General features: G+C 31.8%; 1 protein-coding gene across 1 annotated transcript; it reads right to left on the bottom strand.

Annotated features, from left to right (window-relative positions):
- Window positions 1–6766: 6766 nt before the first annotated feature.
- On the bottom strand, window positions 6767–19602 carry LOC143228287 (kinetochore-associated protein 1-like). Its single transcript, XM_076459567.1, has 9 exons — window positions 19529–19602; window positions 19130–19199; window positions 17878–18126; window positions 13048–13143; window positions 12145–12250; window positions 11734–11788; window positions 9612–9732; window positions 8276–8359; window positions 6767–6881 (listed from the first exon to the last, which is right to left on the bottom strand). The coding sequence occupies exons 1-9, from the start codon at window positions 19594–19596 to the stop codon at window positions 6840–6842; spliced, it is 891 nt and encodes a 296-aa protein (XP_076315682.1). The 5' UTR covers window positions 19597–19602; the 3' UTR covers window positions 6767–6839.
- Between the last annotated feature and the right edge of the window lie 817 nt (window positions 19603–20419).

A 20419-nucleotide genomic window follows, 5' to 3' on the forward strand; every position in this document is an offset into this window, starting at 1 on the left:
ATGCAGATAGTCCCATCTAGTGGAAGAAAGTAAATTGATTAAAAACACATTAAAATATTAAATGTCGGAGCAAAGTTTGGAGAATTTTAAAACATATTAAATCTGTTTGGAGATTAAGAAAGCGTACAATAACTATAATATCTCTGTTTGTAAACTCGTATTTTTCCTGTTAGTGCTAAATGAAGTTCTGCTATAAAAAGGATCAAGTTGCAACATTAAATACCTTCCCCAATGATTTAGCGTCAATTCCAAGGACTTAAGACACTAAAAATGGAGTTTCGATACTCGTGACGGACATAGCATAGATAGTCCATTGTGTTGCTTTGCGCTTAACAAAAAACACACAAAAACAATAGTGTAATGGATCTCTGTTTAATCAAAGTAAAAAGAAAAAGGCACAAAATGATGCTCAATTTTGTTAGGGTAAAAAAAAATTATTCGTAGCAATTTAATGGGTAAAACTAGCCTACAGGTGTCTAATCTCCATGTCCTTCGTTAGATCAGTGATAAGTATGCGGACTTATAATGCTAAACTTCGGGGTTCGACTTTCCGCAGTTTTGCGATAAAACATCATAATTTCTGCAACAACTAGAAATAAATATGGGGATTTGTTTGTTTGTTTCTGAATTTCGCACAAAGCTACTCAAGGGCAATCTGTGCTAGCCGTTCCTAATTTAACAGTGTAAGACAAGAGGGAAGGCAGCTAGTCATCACCACCCACCGCCAACTCTTGGGCTACTCTTTTACCAACGAATAGTGGGATTGACCGTACCATTATAACGCCCCCACAGATGAAAGGGCGAGCATGTTTGGTGCGACCGGGATTCGAACCCGCGACCCTCAGATTACGAGTCGAACGCCTTAACCCACCTGTATGGGGAAGGACTGGTGTAATGATTTCAGAATGAAATAAAAAACACCAGAAACGATACTGAAGCCAAAGTGAAAAATAAAACACCTTTACTGGGGGCTACAAAAAAGTGATGGAATTTTCCTGGAACTTTTAGAATTTAATGAACTGAAAAATATACTTCAATAAATGAACTTTTATATTAAATAACTTAAAATGGACGACGTATCTTTGTTTGAAAAGAAACTGTAGCGCATGTGATCAGTAAGCTGAGAAACAAACGAAAAGAAATATTCACAAGATGATCTCCCTCACAACAGAAACTAAATTACATGAAAACTGTAATTTACAATCACAATTTTCTCTAAATTTAATAATAAGAAAACCGTATTACAAGAGTATTGTGTCCACTGACAAGATGAATTTAATAAATAAAACAGTATACAAGTTCCATGATTGAGCACTGCTTCAAAAACTTTGACCAGATTTATTTACATTATAACGCCCCCCACGGCTGAAAGGGCGAGCGTGTTTGGTGCGAAGGGAATTCGAACCCGCGACACTCGGATTACAAGTCGAGTGTCTTAATCACCTGACCATTTGCTATTGATGAATAGTGTTTCTTTTTAATCAAAAACGTTAGAGTAAATCAGTTCACAAAGAACATCAAGCGAGTTGGTTGGTGGGAAAACATCTTAAAGCAAGAAATGCTATTAATCGATTCACGAGACCAGCAAAAGGTATACATTCAGTATTTGACGCAACTATTTGCAATGTTTTGCGACTGAACAAACAAAAATGTCTTAATTTTATTTTTAACAGTTTTTAGTATTTTTATTTCTTAAAAGTTAATTGATTTAAAAATTCAGCATCGCATTGTAATTTATCCCATTAATTCAGTATTATAAAATGGACATACCTAATATTCTTTGAGGAAATCATTTTAACCTGAAATACTATACATTAAGAAAGAAAACTTTGGGTGATATTTCCACAGGAGTTTATTACAAAGATTTCTGTTTTTTACCAACGTGCACATTAATCTTACATTTTTTGAATTGTACAAGTTCAAAGGAATACTTTTAACTGAAAGAATGCTACTTTCTATAAGTAAAATAACTGAAAGAAATATTTTCTGTTGAAGGGATAAAACCAAGCTTAGGATAAGTCCTCTTCCGTACATAGGACTTTCACTAGTGTAGAGAAGGCTTCTGTCATTGATCTCTCTGCAACCGTAGACCCAGGAAGATCATCTGACTTCTAGTATATCTAAAATGATATATTGAGCAAGAGTATAAGACAGGACATGCACTGACAGCCAACTTCCATCAAGTAGAACTGTTTTGTTTTGTTTGTTTCTTTTTTACAGGTGAGACAGGGATATCAATGGAAAAATACCAAAGTGGAAGTCATGGGCCTCTCTGAGTTGGAAAGTATCCTACTAAAGTTACCAAGGAAACTTGGAGTCGTGCAGAGACTCAGGATAAGCTGCCAACAGCAACTCAGTGTACTACCATCTTAGAGTATGGAATGGCTGCTCATCCAAGTATTAAAGTCCTGACAATGCCTTCTACCACACACCCATGACACCAGTGGCATCTGAACCAGGCATTAACTCAAACCCCAACTGAGAGCGAGGAGTTTGAGAAATACCACTGGTGAAGCCAATTGGGTTTTACCCTCAGTATTCAAAGTTATAGTAAAGTGTTTCAGATACGTAATTGCTTGGAATGACTGTACTCAGGAACATGTAATCCATCAGGACAATTTTGAGGCTCATAAAGCATGAACAGGGAGTCAGCTTGCTTACTTTAAGAATCTCTACTGTCAGCACAACAAAAACTAATTTGCAGTTTCTTCAGCAAATCATGAAAGCATGCAAGTTTATAACCTCTTCAAGTGACTTTCTGGCAAGATGATGAAGCATCCATTAAGTGGGCAGAAGGGATGTATTTATCCAAACATAAGTAGTTTCTTATGCAGTCAGGTCAGAGTGTTAGATTCAAGGTGGCCACTGGAGAGAAAGAAGCCTCCTACAAAAGTTATTGGGGTTACAACTTGGTCAGAGTGTCTTGCTCATTTACTATTATATATTGTACCACACCAAGGTTCAACCAGCCATGTGCACATCCTGGCAACGTTATGCAACTACATTCGTTTCCAGTGAATGGGAAGGATTATTTCAGTTCTCCCATGCTTTACATGAAACAGCCTATGCCAACACATATATATTGTCCATTATGGGTACAAAAAACATCTGCTTTGCTTTTGTTATATTGGGTTACTGATGAGTTAACCACTCACATTTGCCAAGCAGTAAAGTAGGCAAGGTTATCAGTTTTTGTCAATGACACGGCAGGTCCACAATAGCCAACAACAAGCCAAAAATGTTCTCAGTAAAACCTCAGAAAACAATGGTGCCAAAGACAAACATGGCTACTTACTCAGGTGAACAGTGAAGGGTTTAGTCATCCCAAGCTCCCTCAGTTGGAATTTGATTTTTATCCACTAGGATAGGAAAGTGAGAGACTGAGTTTCTGGTTAACACAAGAGCAGCCAGAACACTGATAGTTCTTGATATATAAAGCCCTCTTTAGATTAACACCCTGACCAGTGGATATTGAATTTCTCCTGGTAAATGGTGACAGACTAGATGTTATTGTACAGAAATATCTCAAGTCTAGCTGTGCCTAGAAAATGTCACAATCTGAATAAAGATAGCAATCTCTGACCTCCAATCTGACATTGACATCCTCAGGATGGATATACTGCAGAAATGATTATTCAATTTTGCTTGCACAACTGATAATGTTGCACTACAGAGTTGTTTAATTTTGGCTACATGAAAACCAGGAACCGTGAATTTCATGAGGGACTAATAGTACTTCTGTATGTACAAGTAGAGTACTGTGGTTTATTTCAGGCTAAGTTCAGCAAGTCAGTACCAAGTGACATTGTTATGGAAGTCACACATGAAATGAGTTGTTTCATGCCCATAAAGAAGGCAGAATTAGCTCAGGCATTTATCTGTCCAAGGAGAAATGAAGGCCAGTATTGTTTTATAATTATGAACAGTTGGCTCCCCAACATTTGATGGAATAGTCACAAGAGTGGTACATGAAGTAGAATTAATCAATGATAGCAGTAATACTGGGGTTGTGTATAAAATCTAGACTCAAAACACCGAAAACATAATGATTTGTTGGTTGAGTATGTCAATGTATTTGTGGGACTAAAGGACCAACTGGGTTGAACAACACTGACTTACTACATTAAAGATACAATCAACACACATTAAATAGAAGTGCTATCATTCTTAGTCACCTTCAATAGTTATTATCAGAAAAATAGACCAAAATCCTGCATTGATTTTGGACTGTTGATTGTAGTTACTCACATTAACATCTTTTCCCTTACAATGAATAGAAAAACGTTTGGATGCATTAATCAGTTTCCATTGGTTCAACATTTTAGATCTGGCACCAAACTGCTTTCAACACAAAATATGATTATCTTTTCTGAGTTCCAAAATCATGCTTTTCAGCCCGTGTAAAAATGTTCCCACCACTTTTGAGATGTTAATGGAACTTGCACTGAAGGGGTTACAGTGAAAGGTACCTTCTTTATGTTGAAGACTTTTTAGCGTTGATTGCATGTTTGTGTCTGTGGTTGGTAATGGTGTTCAAGTGAACAAATAAAGCAGGTTTGAAACTGAATCCAGGAAGATCTGTGCTCATGCACACAAAAATTTAATTTTTGGTCACCCAGTATGTAAAGATGGAGCTTACATACCCTGCTATTATAGCAACAATAACAGATTAGCCTCTGTCTGTGACCAGCCTACAGCTTTCCACTGTATAATTTCATGAACATTTAGATGGAGCAAGGAATGTGACCAAGCATTCCAATCCTTTTCTTTCATGGATGCTCTGGGATAGATGATGTCTTAAGGATACAGCTCCCCCTATGTTGAACGAGAATGTTCAGTCATGTGAGTATTGTTAACTCTCTAAGGTAAATCCGACTCCTCCTGTTAAGTAAAAAACATTAGACCTAACCATGATTTCAAATGAGTTGGGTGATGGGAAGAAACTTTATTCATTAATTCATGAGATGAGGAAAAGATAACCATCCTACGGCAAGTTTAAATACTATGTCTTATTCAGTTCAATCTCTTTACTTCTTAGCTTAAAATTCAATGGTTTAAAAAATTCAGCATCACTTCACACTTTGTCTGCAGATCTCCATCTAATAAAGTAGGCCTACCAAATGCACTCTGCTTGAGTGATATTTAGCATACTTGTATACTATGTATTCCAGTTTTACTTTTTTTTTTTTTTTTAAATAACAGAAGCATCCACTGAGAGAAAATAACATTAAAATATCCTGATTATAAGGTTAAACTTCAGTACAAATAAGCCCATTGTTTAGCATAAGACTTTACAAAATTTAATATTTATGAGATAAAATTTTTTTTCTGAAATCATTTTGAGGTCACATAAAGTTCAGCCCCAGTTGTTACTTTCTATAACAGGTTTGGTCAAGGAAATTATCTACTGTTTCACTGAACAGTTGTATTGCATCCTACTTTCCCCGATTTATAAAGAATTATTTTACAATCTTCACATGATATTGAGATACTCCTGGGTTCTTGTGATCCATGAGTTCTGAATAGTGACTAGAATATTTATAGTGAATACACGTTTCAAGAAGATGCCTTTGTATTTTCTGAAATTTTCAGCCATTATGATACAAGGAATATAATTTGATAACAACACTTAACTGATTGAACAAACAGTGGGAGCTTATGATTAGTCTTAAGTTGAATACACAGTGCCAAACAGCGTTGTGACAGCAGGACGAGAGCCACAGATCCCTGAATTCACAGTCCAGAAGTACTGAAAACTGTGCTGCACCCTTCCATTTGTTATAATTCTGTTGTTATTTTCAGTTACTTTACAAATATGTCAAGAAGTTTTGTGATGCATAAAACAGGTATTTTATCCCCATTAGGCCCAGACAGACCTTTTTGATGAGTACGCAACTCAGCTGAGTGAAGTGGTTACATCACCATTTTTCGAGATGATAGTCTCAGTTTACAGGAGCACTTCTGAATGTATCTTTTGAAAACTAAGTATTGGATTACCTTCTTAATTCATGGAAAGATTAAACTACAAGTTCTCTCTAATAAACAGAACAAATGTCGACTGTTGCTTTTATGAAACTTTGAGACAACTATCTGTGGGATAATAAATTTATTTTTGTACAACGTTTCAGGTGTGAGTACATCAATTACATTTCACTATTAGAGACAAAATGTATTCAGAAATAAATCTATTATCCCACAAATAACTGTCTCAAGGCTTCAAATTTTTTGATAAATTAAGTGGGTACTTCTTATATATATATAAAATAAAATAAAAAAAAGGAGCACATTTTTGCTTTGTTTAAATCTTAATTTTATAACAGCTATTAACGCAGTTTGTCAATAAGCGAGTCTAGTAATTTTCACTTCAAAAGCATTTCTTTATTATAAATATTTGTTCACATTTAATATTTTTTATGAATATGAGATTTATCATTCTATTACACAACAATTCATAGTTCATCTATTTCAAAACAATTTAGCAACTGAAAAAGTTATCTTAATTAATATAACAATAAAAAAAGAAAATTTATTTTGTATTTGCTGCAGATATAAAAATTATAAATAACTTTTCTGTTTTATTAAGTTTAAAGAAACAAAAGTATAGGTCATGTTTTCAGATATTCTAAAATACTCAATTTCAGCTGGCACTTATTATACTAAGTTGCTTGTATACTTTCTATTTCTATTTTCATCATTGACATTTTAATAAAGAAAATGTAAAGAAAACACAAGGCCAGAGGAGATAATAAAATAATAGATTTTATAAAATAAATTTAATGTTTTCTTGTGTAGTTTCATATCAGAATAAAAAAAGAAATATACCAAAACTTGTAAAAATTTCAGTTTGTGTGTTTTTTAGTTTCCTCATACCAATTCTTGACCTGAAAATAAAAAAAGCACACAAGATTCAATACAACTACTAAAATATTTGAAAGTGTTGGTTCTGGAAATAAGTATTTGTAGAATGTTTTGTATCTTGATAGGAGATGTGATCTATTTAAAGATATATTTCTTCTATCTATTCATCATTCCACTCTTATTGCAAAATGTTTATTTGGTAAAATAACTTTATTTATTTTTTTCAAAACTGATATTTAGATGTTATTGCTGAAATAAAAACCATTAAAGAAAAATCCTCTGTTTTGCCAAAACTGAACTATTCAGTAATTTGTAAAGATAATTTATATTTTCCATCAAACTCTAATGACATGGAAAAAGTACTGAGATAATTTCTAAGGTATTCACTCTGTATATAACAAAACTAATGTTTTGAAAATTCCTAATTCCTTTCTTCTTATAGTAACTGAATTTATGGATAACAATTATTCCTGTTTGTTTTAACATAGAACTGCAACTGATTACTTAATTAGTGAAATTAAATAATTACATCTAAATGAGGCCAAATAAGTACACAAAATTATGAGGAAGGACTGCATTAAAAACAGCAAATCCCAACCTCTGATTAATTATATTATAACCATAAACGTTTAAGCCATAAACAAAACATAATGCACATTTTTAAAAATATCCTAAGGTAAAAGTTACAATATGAGATTATAAAATGTATCCTAGGTTTTGGAGGTGACTAGGGAAGTAGGACCCATGTTGTGGTGGGGATACACCATCTATTATTCTTAACCTCCAATTTGCTAGTCTCAGAGAGAAGATTAGAAATTTAAAAGTTAGGAGAGCGAGATGTGCATATTCAAGCCCATAACATCCCACATCTATATCACCCTTCACTGACTGCAGACAGTCATGGGAAGGTGACTGCTCTTCCAAGTTAAAAGAAGAATAAGAAAAATATAAATAAATAAAAGAAAAAAACAAGTAAAATAAGGTCCTACCATTTGGGAGCAAGTAAGATGAAACTTACCTCATTCCTGCCCCAGTATGGTAGAGGCACTAATTAACACAACATTGAACCATATCAGTAAAGTGATAGTTTATTGTGACTGTTGTGCTTTTTATATGCAGCTCATGGTGTACATCCTCATAAAGTAGTGCCAAGTTATAAAATAATCTTATTTTTAACTAAACATTTCATTAAATTACTAATAATTATTTTTAGTTAAAAATAAGATTACTTTATGCAGATATGCAGCATATTCTTGTAAATTTTAATGTGTTTTGTTTATGGTTATAATATATAATGCATATCACTTCTTTAGTCCTGTAGCTTATACAGAATTAAAACTGAAGTAATAAATATTAATTGTGTTAAAAGGGATAATTTCAATCTGTTAATATACGAAGTGAAGATTTAAAACCTTACCCAGTTAACTAAAGTTGTACCTCTTTTACTTAGCTGCTCAAAATCTTTCTCTATTCTCTCAAAATTCACACTTTCCAGGAACACCTGCATTTAAGAGAAAAGTAGTACTTACTGTTCACTCTTAAAATTTTGTTGTCCACAAGTTAATGGTGTATGTTACACATACCCTTTTGTCTGCTAGTGTTAGAAAGACTTGTAATTTGGTTATACAGACCAGAAAAGTTGTGAAACTATCTGTTCATTTACTGCTGTTTCTCTAATCAAACAGAAGAATTTCACTATCATTCTTATAAAACATAACAAAAGTACAGAAAGTTATTTTGTAATAATGGAATACCAACAATGGACCTTGGATTCACAGACTGACCACCGAGTGCTGCCTGGTAAAATAACTAAAAAGAATAGTAGACTGCATAGCAACAGTAGCAGACATCTACCACAAAAAACTATAGCTCCTAACACAGAGGTCACAGGACAAACAAAAAAAGTGTTTCTTTGTGAAAATAAATACGTTATAACAGCAAAACATTACAGACATACACTGCCATTTTCACCTAGGTCTTTCTGAAAACACAGAGAATATGTAAACACCATACAACAATCAGACTATTATATTCTGTACTCAATATGATCAAGTTAGTACAAAGTAAACCACAAGAAACCTTGATGGTGAGCAAAAACATTTTAGAAGTGAAATGACCAACAAAAGACTTCAGATTTTATAACAGATACACAAGCCTCTGTACAACTAAAATATTTCAAGTAGCTTATGGGGTCAGATAAGATGACTGTACAATATATGCATACAGGAATAATACCAACATAATAGAGCATGAACCATATTATAAAAATAAATGAAACTTTCTACATTCACCTAACTCAAGCCACATTCAGTCAACCCCACACCAAGGTCAGCAAAACCTGGATATCCCTCTTTAAAACATTCAAATAACTTAGTTGATTCAATTCCTAATAGGGGGCCTAAAAGTAGATAATGAGTCTTTCTTTCAAGAACACCTCAGATTCAATCACGGCCATTATTATCAAAGAAACAGTCCTTCATTTTAGGCCTTTACTGAAGATGGCAGCAAATTATCAGCCAAAACACAAGATAAAAATTAATTAGTATCTACTTATAACAAAGGAGGAAATAATTATTTAGCAACTAAACATTGGAGATGGATTTTATTTTATATAATCTATGCCAGATTCAATACAGCTTTATTTTCTAATAAAATTTTTATTAAATAAATATATGTATATTATTACATCTTTTAAATGAGTTTCAATTTCTTTATCTAAATTCAGAACAGATAAAGACTTTATATTATAATACCTGTAATACATTGTTTGATGAGCAAGTGAGAAACAAAATAACCAGTGCTAGAACTGGTTTTTTTGATATTTTTAGTTCCTCAATCAGAAAGTGGGCATCCAACTTCAACAGACATGGACACCTGCAGACCAAATCAGTTAAGATGTTGATCATTCAAATATAGATACATACATGGTCAGAGTATGTCTAAGTCATAAAGTAAACATAAATAAACATAATATTTCTGTTTATAGTAAAGTTACTAGATTAAAATAAACACATAGACAAAGAGAAATAATAATAACCAATTCAACACAGTTACTGCCCTCTTATGATCAATGCAATTATTTTTTTACTATAATTTTGAATTCAGCTTTAAGCCTAATTACTGTCAAGTTCCCTTATTTTAATGGCTATGTTGGGCTGTGTGTTGTTTACGATGATTAATAATATTATTAATGTTATATCTTTATATATCAAAAAGAAATCAATCACCATATTGACCTGATTATAAGGCAGTTTTTTTTATATTAAGAAATAGGATATAAAATTCATAGCTGTCTTATAATTTTAATCAAGCTAATCATGGGCCCCTTTCCCCTACTCTAACATGTCTCATTCTTGAATGTCCAGATAGCATCCATCCATCAACATGTGATGTCAGATATTCACTTAAGTTCATCACCAAGTAATGCAACTAATTGAGTTGTAGACTATTCAATTATAGTACTGACTTCGCAGAGCTAAAAATGATGTATGACACCCAATTATTTTCTTTCCTATGGCATTCTTGAAAATGAGTGGGGGAAGTCACCTTATATTCAAGATCACCCTGTAGTCAGGCCAGTACAGGAGTTAATAATGAATATTCAGTGCCTTTTCATGACTGGTATTTTAATTTGTAAAGGTGTTCTACTACAGAAAAAGCTGAAATATTCACCACATAAAAGCAAGAATAAATGCAGACCTAAAAGTTATTAATTAATGTAAAAAGCATTATATTCCAGACAACATAAACTAAACAAAGAATTAACTCTTGATGACAAGAAACCCACTTGAAATAAAAATGTATCTCAGAACGGCTGGTATTGATATTAACACTTTTATTGATAAGAAGAGAACAATAAAAATGTTAATACCCATACCAGCTGTTCTGAGATACATAAAGAACTAGCTGGGAGAGAGTGAATTCACTCCCAAAAACAAGAACAGAAAAACTGGTTACTGAAAACAAGAGTAAGTACTAGATGTAAGATGAATGAAAGGGGATGAAGGAAACTTTACAAAAACATCATAATATAAATAAAACATTATTAAGTTAGAAAATTAGTTTATAGTGAGAATAACAGAACATAATGTTTGTTATTCAGCACAAAGCTACAAAATTGGTTGTCAATATGTTAATACTTACAGTGGAAAGAGAAAGATTTTAGTTATAATCCATCAGACTTTGCAATGAGCCAGTAGGGTGTGAGAGAGATCATGATAACACAATACTCACTAAAAAAAAGGACACATTGCAGAGGCATCGCTAGGTTCTGGCACACAGGTACCCTGCCCCGAATCTCCAGATTGGGTCTTGATAAATCAGACTAGAAAACCATAAACAATATCATATTGAAATGCTGAAAATCCCTGTGCCTATGTGCCTGAACCCCAAATATTCTAAAAACCTAGCGACACCTCTATTACATTGAGCATTTCGTTTGCTGTCAGTCCTATATAATAGGTATATCTGCATCAACATAGTGTATGAAGTACACGTCCAACAAGAAACATCCAACATTAAACACAACTCACATACCTATAACACATCAAACACATGTAACATTGTAAACACACCACTTTATTAGTTTCATACACATCCACGTACTTGTAATGTAGTACATTATTTGTATGTTTGTATAGACCGATTTTCCTCAGTAATATATCACTGTTTGGGTTGATAATGTTTGTTTAAAATAATGACTGAAGGAATTACTCTTCAAAATACTCAAATGTAGATTTATTTTTAACAGAATTAAACTTACAGTAAAGCTTCTGGTGAACAGTATCAACATATTTCAGATAACAAAAACAAGAAATATTGTTATTCTTAGTAAACATAACAATGTAAACAACTTACAACTAAATCATACTATACCTGATCAACTGAACATAATTTTCTACAACTGAGTATTCTTTTTGTCCTTGATGTCCTGCAAATTAATTATATGTATGTCAAATGTAAGTTTTCCTGAAACAGACTTTTAGTCCAGTTTAAAACAAATAGTTGTTTCTTACTATTTCCTTCTTAATACAGGTTTGGCTATCTTAAATTAAATTTTGTCTTTCAAAATTTTTTTCCCTTTGTCTGTTAATGATTTTTGGAAAAAAAGTTAATTCATCAGGCTTGGAAAGAAAAAAAAATAAAATCCATTACTGATTTTGAAAATATGTAGTAAATAACCATCACGTATGAAAGGAATTTGTAGACTGTCTGTGAAGTGATATAATTTTCAAGATGTAAACGCATCTATTTATTGGGTGAACGAGTTATGTTTTTGGTGCTTACGAATACTTGGATTCAATAGGTCTTCCCATACTTTTACGTAAATAGGTAAATGCCATAATTCTGGAACAGCACTCAGGTAGTTTTGCAAATGAAAGAGGTTTTCCATCTGAAAGAAACAAAAAGTATATTACAAATGTTAATACCATGTAATAGTTACAAATATGGTGCATTATCATTATGTGATAGTAGAGTCACCACTGATTGTAAAATTAACACTTACCTGAGTATATGCTGTTTCTGTGATGGGAAAAAGAAAGCAGTTCATTGTACAACAAAGAACAGACCAGTATGTTAGAGATTAATATTTCACATTAAGAAATGTTTGTTCCACATTTGTATCTCTCTCAAAATGACTAATGTGTATGTTAACATAATAGTTATGCATATTAGAATTCAGCTACAAGTAATAAAACCTAATGTCTGCTCAGAAAGCTATTCCAGATACAAAGAAACCAACATGACTATCTCTCAATGTCCCTCAGAGTATCTTTAGCTTACAGATCACCTAACAACAAACATAACAACAATAAATGTCATCACAGAGCTACCCAAAAAAACAATAAAAAGTTATCACCTAGCTACCCAAAAAAGCAATAAAATGTTATCACCTAGCTAACCATAAAACAATAAAATGTTATCACCTAGCTACCCATAGAACATAACAAGAATAATGTCATTACCATAATTTAAAAATAAACAAAACAATATAATAAAAAATAATGATATTATAAGTTGCCATATAATATCAAAGTTTATAATTATTACAAATGCCTCGTAACCTATAAAATAATAATACCATCTAGAAAATCTACAGTGTTTAACAATTTCCTATTTAACAACACTGCTTATAAATGAAGACAAACTGTAAATTTTATGATGAATAGAATTTGAAATTAATTTTACCATGTACAAATCTTTCATATTTCGGAGAATAGCTGTCCATATCTTAGGATCCCACATTTTCTTGTCAATACACAGGCACACAACAAACTTGAGAACCTTAGAGAGATATAAAGTCAATTAGATATGTACTATAAGCAAAAAGGTTCAGTGTAAACAAATGCATAATTTTATAGAACCAAATGTAATATATAAACATTGAAAAGAAACTGCTTAATAATATTATAAAAATACTCTCCTTTCATTATTTAATACACAGAATATAAAAACCTGAGTTAGAGTTTATTGTATGAAAAAATAAACATAAACTGTGTTTCAATCTGGATTAATCTTAGATTAAAATAAATATCCAATTTAATCCAGAAAATTGGCCCTAAATCCCAGACGGATTAAATATTTCAACTCCTTTTCTCTTACAAAACGTTTGTGCAAAAGTAAAATCAAGCAACATTTGTTTTGATTAATTTATGTTTTTGATGTTGCACAAAATTTTTAACTTATGATTAGAACACAAACTCGTTGTTCAACAAGTTTATAATAGGTTCATTTTTTTCAAGTTTGAGAGTGAACATTAACATCTCATTTTGATCACTCTCCAATGAGCTGCAATTATTATGACAGGAGACATACCAACAAATATTGTAAAACAGAAAAGAACAATGAAGCTACTGATTTATTTTGTAGTCAAAATACAATGCCACAGAAGAAAAAGTAAAAAAACAGAGCATAAAACTAAACAATTCTAGTAGGTTTGGTTTGTTTTGAACATCCCGCAAAGCTACTCGAGGGCTATCTGTGCTAGCCGTCCTTAATTTAGCAGTGTAAGACTAGAGGGAAAGCTGCTAGTCATCATGACCCTCTGCCAACTCTTGGACTACTCTTTCACCAACAAAAAGTGGGTTGGATCATCACACTATAATGCCCCTACTGCTGGAAGGATGAGCATGTTTGGTGTGATATGCATTCGAACCCAGACCCTTGGATTACGAGTCACGCACCTTAACCACCCAGCCATGCCTGGCCTGATTCTAGTAAGAACTTCTAAATTGTTGTATATATATTGCAGCTGGTTGTTTAATTTATTTAAGTGACTACCTAGTGTTTCAGAATATTCCACCAATCCAATTAATTGAAGATTGTTCAGCTTTATCCCACAGGCATAGGTGGGTAAAAACATCAATGTTTTGGAAGAATGATACTCAAACTTTTATTATAACTGCTTGGCATTAAAAAACAGTTACCAATTCAACTTTCATATCATTCAAGTCTTAATTTCAAAAGGAAATATTTTAATAAAATCTCTATCTTGACTTGTCTTTGTCACAATGTACTACAAACTGGCCATTTTGGATTTTTTTTTCTACACTTATGTGATTTTCCAAGTATCTAGTTAAATTACAGACATGTATTACACTGAAACTCACTAATCTGGACAAATCTATGATGAGCTAACTTGTCTGGAATATTCACACAGGGAGTCAAATAAGTCACTTTGAATACAACTGAGTCATTAATTCTCTCCACACAGGCTTGGTCAAATTGACCAAGCCTGTTACTCTTTGTACTCTTAAATCTTTATAGATTTAATACTTCTAAGTTTCATTATCTTCATATCTTCATAAAATTTGGCAGTTTTACAGATAACAGTAAGTCTTCCACATACAAAAAAATAATTTTTAATAAAGTATATTTTCTTTGATAAATCTGTGTGTAAAGGGATTTTCATGTTAAGATAAATATTTTTCTTCATTTCAGAACTCTAAAATTTCATTTGCTCACTCTCTAAAACTTCCTAAATACATTTCAAATGTTTGTTTTCAGTAAAACTATATTTTATCTCTTAATGTCTCTATACAAGATCGGTCAATTTGACTGACACTGCAATCCTTCTACAAACTGAAATAAATCTAAATTACCTTCCTTTTCATTCTAGAATGACTTCAAGTGTAGTTTGAATCTACAATAATTTATTTATGTAGCTTTAAAATCTTAAGAGTAAACACCTATTTATAATAAAATCTTATTGATTTATTAATAGCCTTTTAAGCCATGTCTAACTAATATTTGCATCATTATAAATTGTAAATCACTTGAGGAATGTTTAGCTCTTGTCACATAGTTAAATTACATTACCTATTAGCTACTCAGAGCTCTTCATGTGCATGCCTCATGAAACATTTTTATTATGTTGTTATTATTATTTATTTTACCTAATGTAATCTTAAATAACCTAAAGAAATATCTATTTTTATATTTTAGCTACTTTGATAATAATAAAGAATAAACACAGAAAATGCAAAATAAAGTACCTACCTAAGTATTATTTTTGTTTTGTAATAAAGTACCTACCTAGTTTTTTTGTTTTTGAATTTCACACAAAGCTACTAGAGGGCTGTCTGCGCTAACTGTCCCTAATTTAGCAGTGTAAGACTAGAGGGAAGGCAGCTAGTCATTACCACCCACTGCCAACTCTTGGGTTACTCTTTTACCAATGAATAGTGGGATTGACCGTCACCTTATAACACCCCTACAGCTGAAAGGGCGAGCATATTTGGCGCGACGGGGATGCGAACCCGCGATCCTCAAATTACAAGTCGCATGCCTTAACACGCTTGGCCATGCCGGGCCTAGTACCTACCGAAGTATTATTTTTGTTTTGTAATAAAGTACCTACCTAAGTATTATCTTCGTTTTGCTCTCAACTATTGACGGTGGTTAACCATACCAGTTTTAATACTAATGATAGTACAGCATTAACTAATTTTTTTATTTAATTAAATAATGCACCAAAGAACACAGAATAAAAACATGTGAAAAGCACATAATATCCCATAACTATCACAAATTTATCTAAGCTAGTCAATGTGTTTCGCATGGGGAAAAACTTGTACCGAAAACAACATAATATAACATGTCATTTGACTGATGAAAACCTTGTCATTCTGTTGGTTATAAATAATATGGTATTGAACATCAGAAAGAACTATTGACAATTGCAGAAAGACAGGATGTGATAGGTTGGTGTTGCAAAAGGTTTGCTTTTCTATTTGAAAATAAGAGTGAAGACTATGAAAACTGTGCTTTGCCTAAGCAATGACAACACTATAACGAATAATGTACATTAAATATTGTAATTCTTGGAGGGGTGGTAAATAAATTAGAGAAGAGAGGATGCCTTAAGAGAAAACGTCAATTCTCACACTAGGAAAACATTTAGGATTTTTTAACATTGCCTTACAAAATTAAAAACTTAAATCTTATATATTATTAAAATATGGATTATTAGATATCATTTTATCCTATATTAATTGGTGTAACATAAGCAAAAATAGTTTAATAAAATTTTGAATATAAGCCATTAAAACCTTGTGACATGTGCAGTAATCTAATGGTAGATAATTGTTATTTAATTAAATAATGCACTAAAGAATATAGACCATTAACATGCAAAAGAAGCAGACAATATCTTCTAACAATCACAATTTTTCTGGTTTTCTAACTATTCAGCAAGAACCATCACAAATGCATCCAAGCTAGCTGTTGTAATTCCCATGGGAACCAAAACTGAATTCGAAGTGAAACTGACTATTCTCTGTTCAAAACAGAATGTAATACTGTAATTTACTTGATAGTTGAAAACCTTGAATTTGTATTGGCTGTAGTTAATATAGAATTAACTAAAAGACATAACTATTGAGAAATCCTGAAAGAAAGAATGTGACAGGTGGGTATGGCAAAAGGGTTGAGTTACTATTTGATGCCTCTGTAACCTAACAAAACTAAAAGGGTCAAGTTACTATTTGATGCCTCTGTAACCAAACAAAACTAAAAGGGTCAAGTTACTATTTGATGCCTCTGTAACCAAACAAAACTAAAAGGGTCAAGTTACTATTTGATGCCTCTGTAACCTAACAAAACTAAAAGGGTCAAGTTACTATTTGATGCCTCTGTAACCTAACAAAACTAAAAGGGTCAAGTTACTATTTGATGCCTCTGTAACCTAACAAAACTAAAAGGGTCAAGTTACTATTTGATGCCTCTGTAACCAAACAAAACTAAAAGGGTCGAGTTACTATTTGATGCCTCTGTAACCTAACAAAACTAAAAGGGTCGAGTTACTATTTGATGCCTCTGTAACCTAACAAAACTAAAAGAAATAATAATTGTGTTTATTCTGAGCGATGGCAATTTTATTTTGTATAATTTACATTAAATTTCATACTTATTGGATAAGTGGTGAATAAAATAAAGATGATGGAATACCTAGCGAAAATTTGTTGTGTGTGGCATGCTGCGAGAAATTTAGAATTTTTGTAAAATATTGTATTAAGAACTTAAAGCTTACATATTATTAAAATATGGACTATGATTTTATTCTGTGCTAATTGATCTAATGTAAACAAATACTGTAAAACTTTGAATGTTATTCAGTAAAACCTTGTGACATGCACAGTAGTGATGCCCAGGCAGAGAGTTAACTGACTGGTGTTGTAACTAACCACATTGTTTCCAATTATTATTATTTTTAATTGTTCTAACCATTCAAGCTTCATGTGCAAGTAATCAATTAACAAGCCTGATGATTAATCAGTTACCAAATTATAGTATCTGTCCAGTTCTAACATATACATAAACATACATGATTATTCAAGTAAGTGTATAAAATTAAATTAAATAACAATATATACATATACTGGTTAAAACATGTAAAGAGCACCTTTATATCATGTTTTCAATGTGGAAAACTCTGAACATGAACATTAGTTTTTGAATAATAAGTTTGCATTGTATCATAATAAAATAAGTTCTCAATTCTAACTTGCTGATACAAACATCAGGATTGTGTCCCTGCATCGTCAACAAACTCTCCAATAGTTCGTCTTTAGCACACAGTTTAAAATCAGTAGGAGTGTAAGGTAGACCAAAGGTTTCTAACTGACTGGAATACATCAGGCACTCGAGCAGGTCAATGATGCTATCAATATCTTGTCCACTCAGTCTCTGGATAGTAGTCTGGTCACAAAGCGATATTAGACAGCGCAGAGCACGAGCCCGATACTTCATTGCAATAGATGGGTCATCCTACAGTCACGGAATATACTGTTTCAGACTAAACTTATATTCAACATTTCATCTGTTTTACATACAGAATATTGTGCATAGCTGGTTAGCAATCTTCCACTAATAAGCAGATATTTTAAATTCACATAGTCTGTCAATAATGTATTTCCAAAGGTTTATTAGAATCTGTCATTAAGTATTATTATATCATTGAAAGATGGTTATTCAGTAAATTTGTTTACTACTAATGTTTATTAGAAACTGTCACTAAGTATTACTAGCATCATTGGAAGATGGTTATTTCTGTGACATTTTTACTTGAATAAATACATCAAACAAATTAAAGGGTAAAGAAATAGAAAATAAAAACCTTGTATGAAAAGTATAAATGACTACAAAGAAATCAGGTGTTAAAAAAGGAAACAAATGTGCGAGAGTCAGGAATTTTCACAAATTATATTCATGTAAGTAAAAGATATATTCTAGGGATAACTCATAAATCACTCATTTTTATATTTTAAAAAAGGAAGAGTTAGGAAAGCAAAAAAGAGAAACATAAAACATAAACCAAATCAGGGTAGGAGGAAGAAACAAAACAAAAGAGAATTAGAAAAGTGTGAAATTAATGTAAGGTGTAACATACAAGTTTTACTCATAGTTGTGTGTGAAGCAGATGTACTTAACCTTATATGACTAAGTCATGTACACTCAGAGTACATACGTTAAAGTCCTTAAAAAAACTTAGTTTAGAAAACATCAAAAAATGTTTCCTAGTTGTATATTATGTACAGAACAAATTATGTTGAGAGAGAAGAGTTTATTAGCATGGCCACTAAAATTAAAAAATAAATTACAGATATCTTCCAATCCTAAAGTAATGACAAATAAACTTTTCTGAAAGAGATATGTATATTACACACAAACTAAAAAGGAAAAACTAAACACAGTTAAATGCTCTGTTTTTTGTGTTGAAATATTATCATGTTTTTTCTGTGCTCCATTATTACATATGTAGCTAGTTTACCTTCAGTGCTATGTTCAAAAGATGAAGTGCTTTGTCTTCAATAGAATTGTGATGTAGCAGATGAATGACCCTACAAAAAGTAATGGATGTTTACATTGTATACTATTACAGACAGTAACTTAGCAGCTGATATAATATGCTACATAAAAACATAAAAAAGGTAAATTACAAAATTTTTATGAGATGTAAGTAACATTAATTTATCATTTTGGTTTTAAGTAATTGTATACCTTTTTTTTTTTCCTATAAATCTGAGAACAGAAACATGTATATTTGTACTTTTCTGTGAAACGAAATAATTTCTCATCAAAATTAGGCCTTCATAATAGGAAAAGTAATAAAGAAATTCTCATTAGATATTTACAACAGTGAAAGCATTTCAGGTAACATTCTTCTTACCTTTGTAAGTTTTCATGATCAGTTTTTGTTGAAGAATCAAGCATATTTAAGTCAAGTTGAAAATGCATGGTAATAGTCTGGGGAAATAGAAAACCTTTAAACTGTATACTTATACAAAACAAATATTCACAATCACTCTTGGTGTAAGATCTTAAAAACGTTACTTCAAGTTATTCTCATGTGGCTAATTGAAATGGACAAATAATTGACATATGATTTTTCTTCAAAGCTATTACGTACATAAATAATAAAAGTTTAAGGAATTATTTAAAAGCCACCTGCTTTTTTTTATTCATTTTATAGAAACTGTTTTTTTCATGAGTGCAGTATGAGTGGTCAATAAATAAATAAATGGTGAAACTTTGTAATATACTTAACAAAATCGTATTGTATTACACACGCACTAGAACAGTTAGTAAACTTAACAAAATCCTGTCCTAGTCTTATAAATGTAGTCAATAGTTTAACAATATATTAAATTAATTTTTTATAGACCGTCATGTAGGTTAATGGCTGACTTCTAGTTAGATTTACTGTTGTAAAATCTTTGTTTTTTCTACTTTTAAAGAAATTCAACTTTAAGAACAGCAGTGAGTGTAGTAGTTTTTCAACTTGCTTGAAATCATAGTCTTCAAGATCATGAAATGGATTTTGTTGTCTAAAACACGATTTAATTTATTTATAACAAAAGCTCTCATTATTATTATTATTATTATTCAACACAAATTCACACCTTCTCAAACTCTGCTATCTTTTTTCTACACATACATACATATTTCAAGCTAAGAAAATTAGGACAATAACCTGCCTCATCTCCACTGTGTTTAGAATCTACTACAGGTGGAAGCCATTGGTCCATCAAGGTGGTGTAAACTTCCTCAACGTTACACT

This window comes from Tachypleus tridentatus, chromosome 10 (genome assembly GCF_004210375.1).
Source record: "Tachypleus tridentatus isolate NWPU-2018 chromosome 10, ASM421037v1, whole genome shotgun sequence".
NCBI lineage: Eukaryota > Metazoa > Arthropoda > Merostomata > Xiphosura > Limulidae > Tachypleus > Tachypleus tridentatus.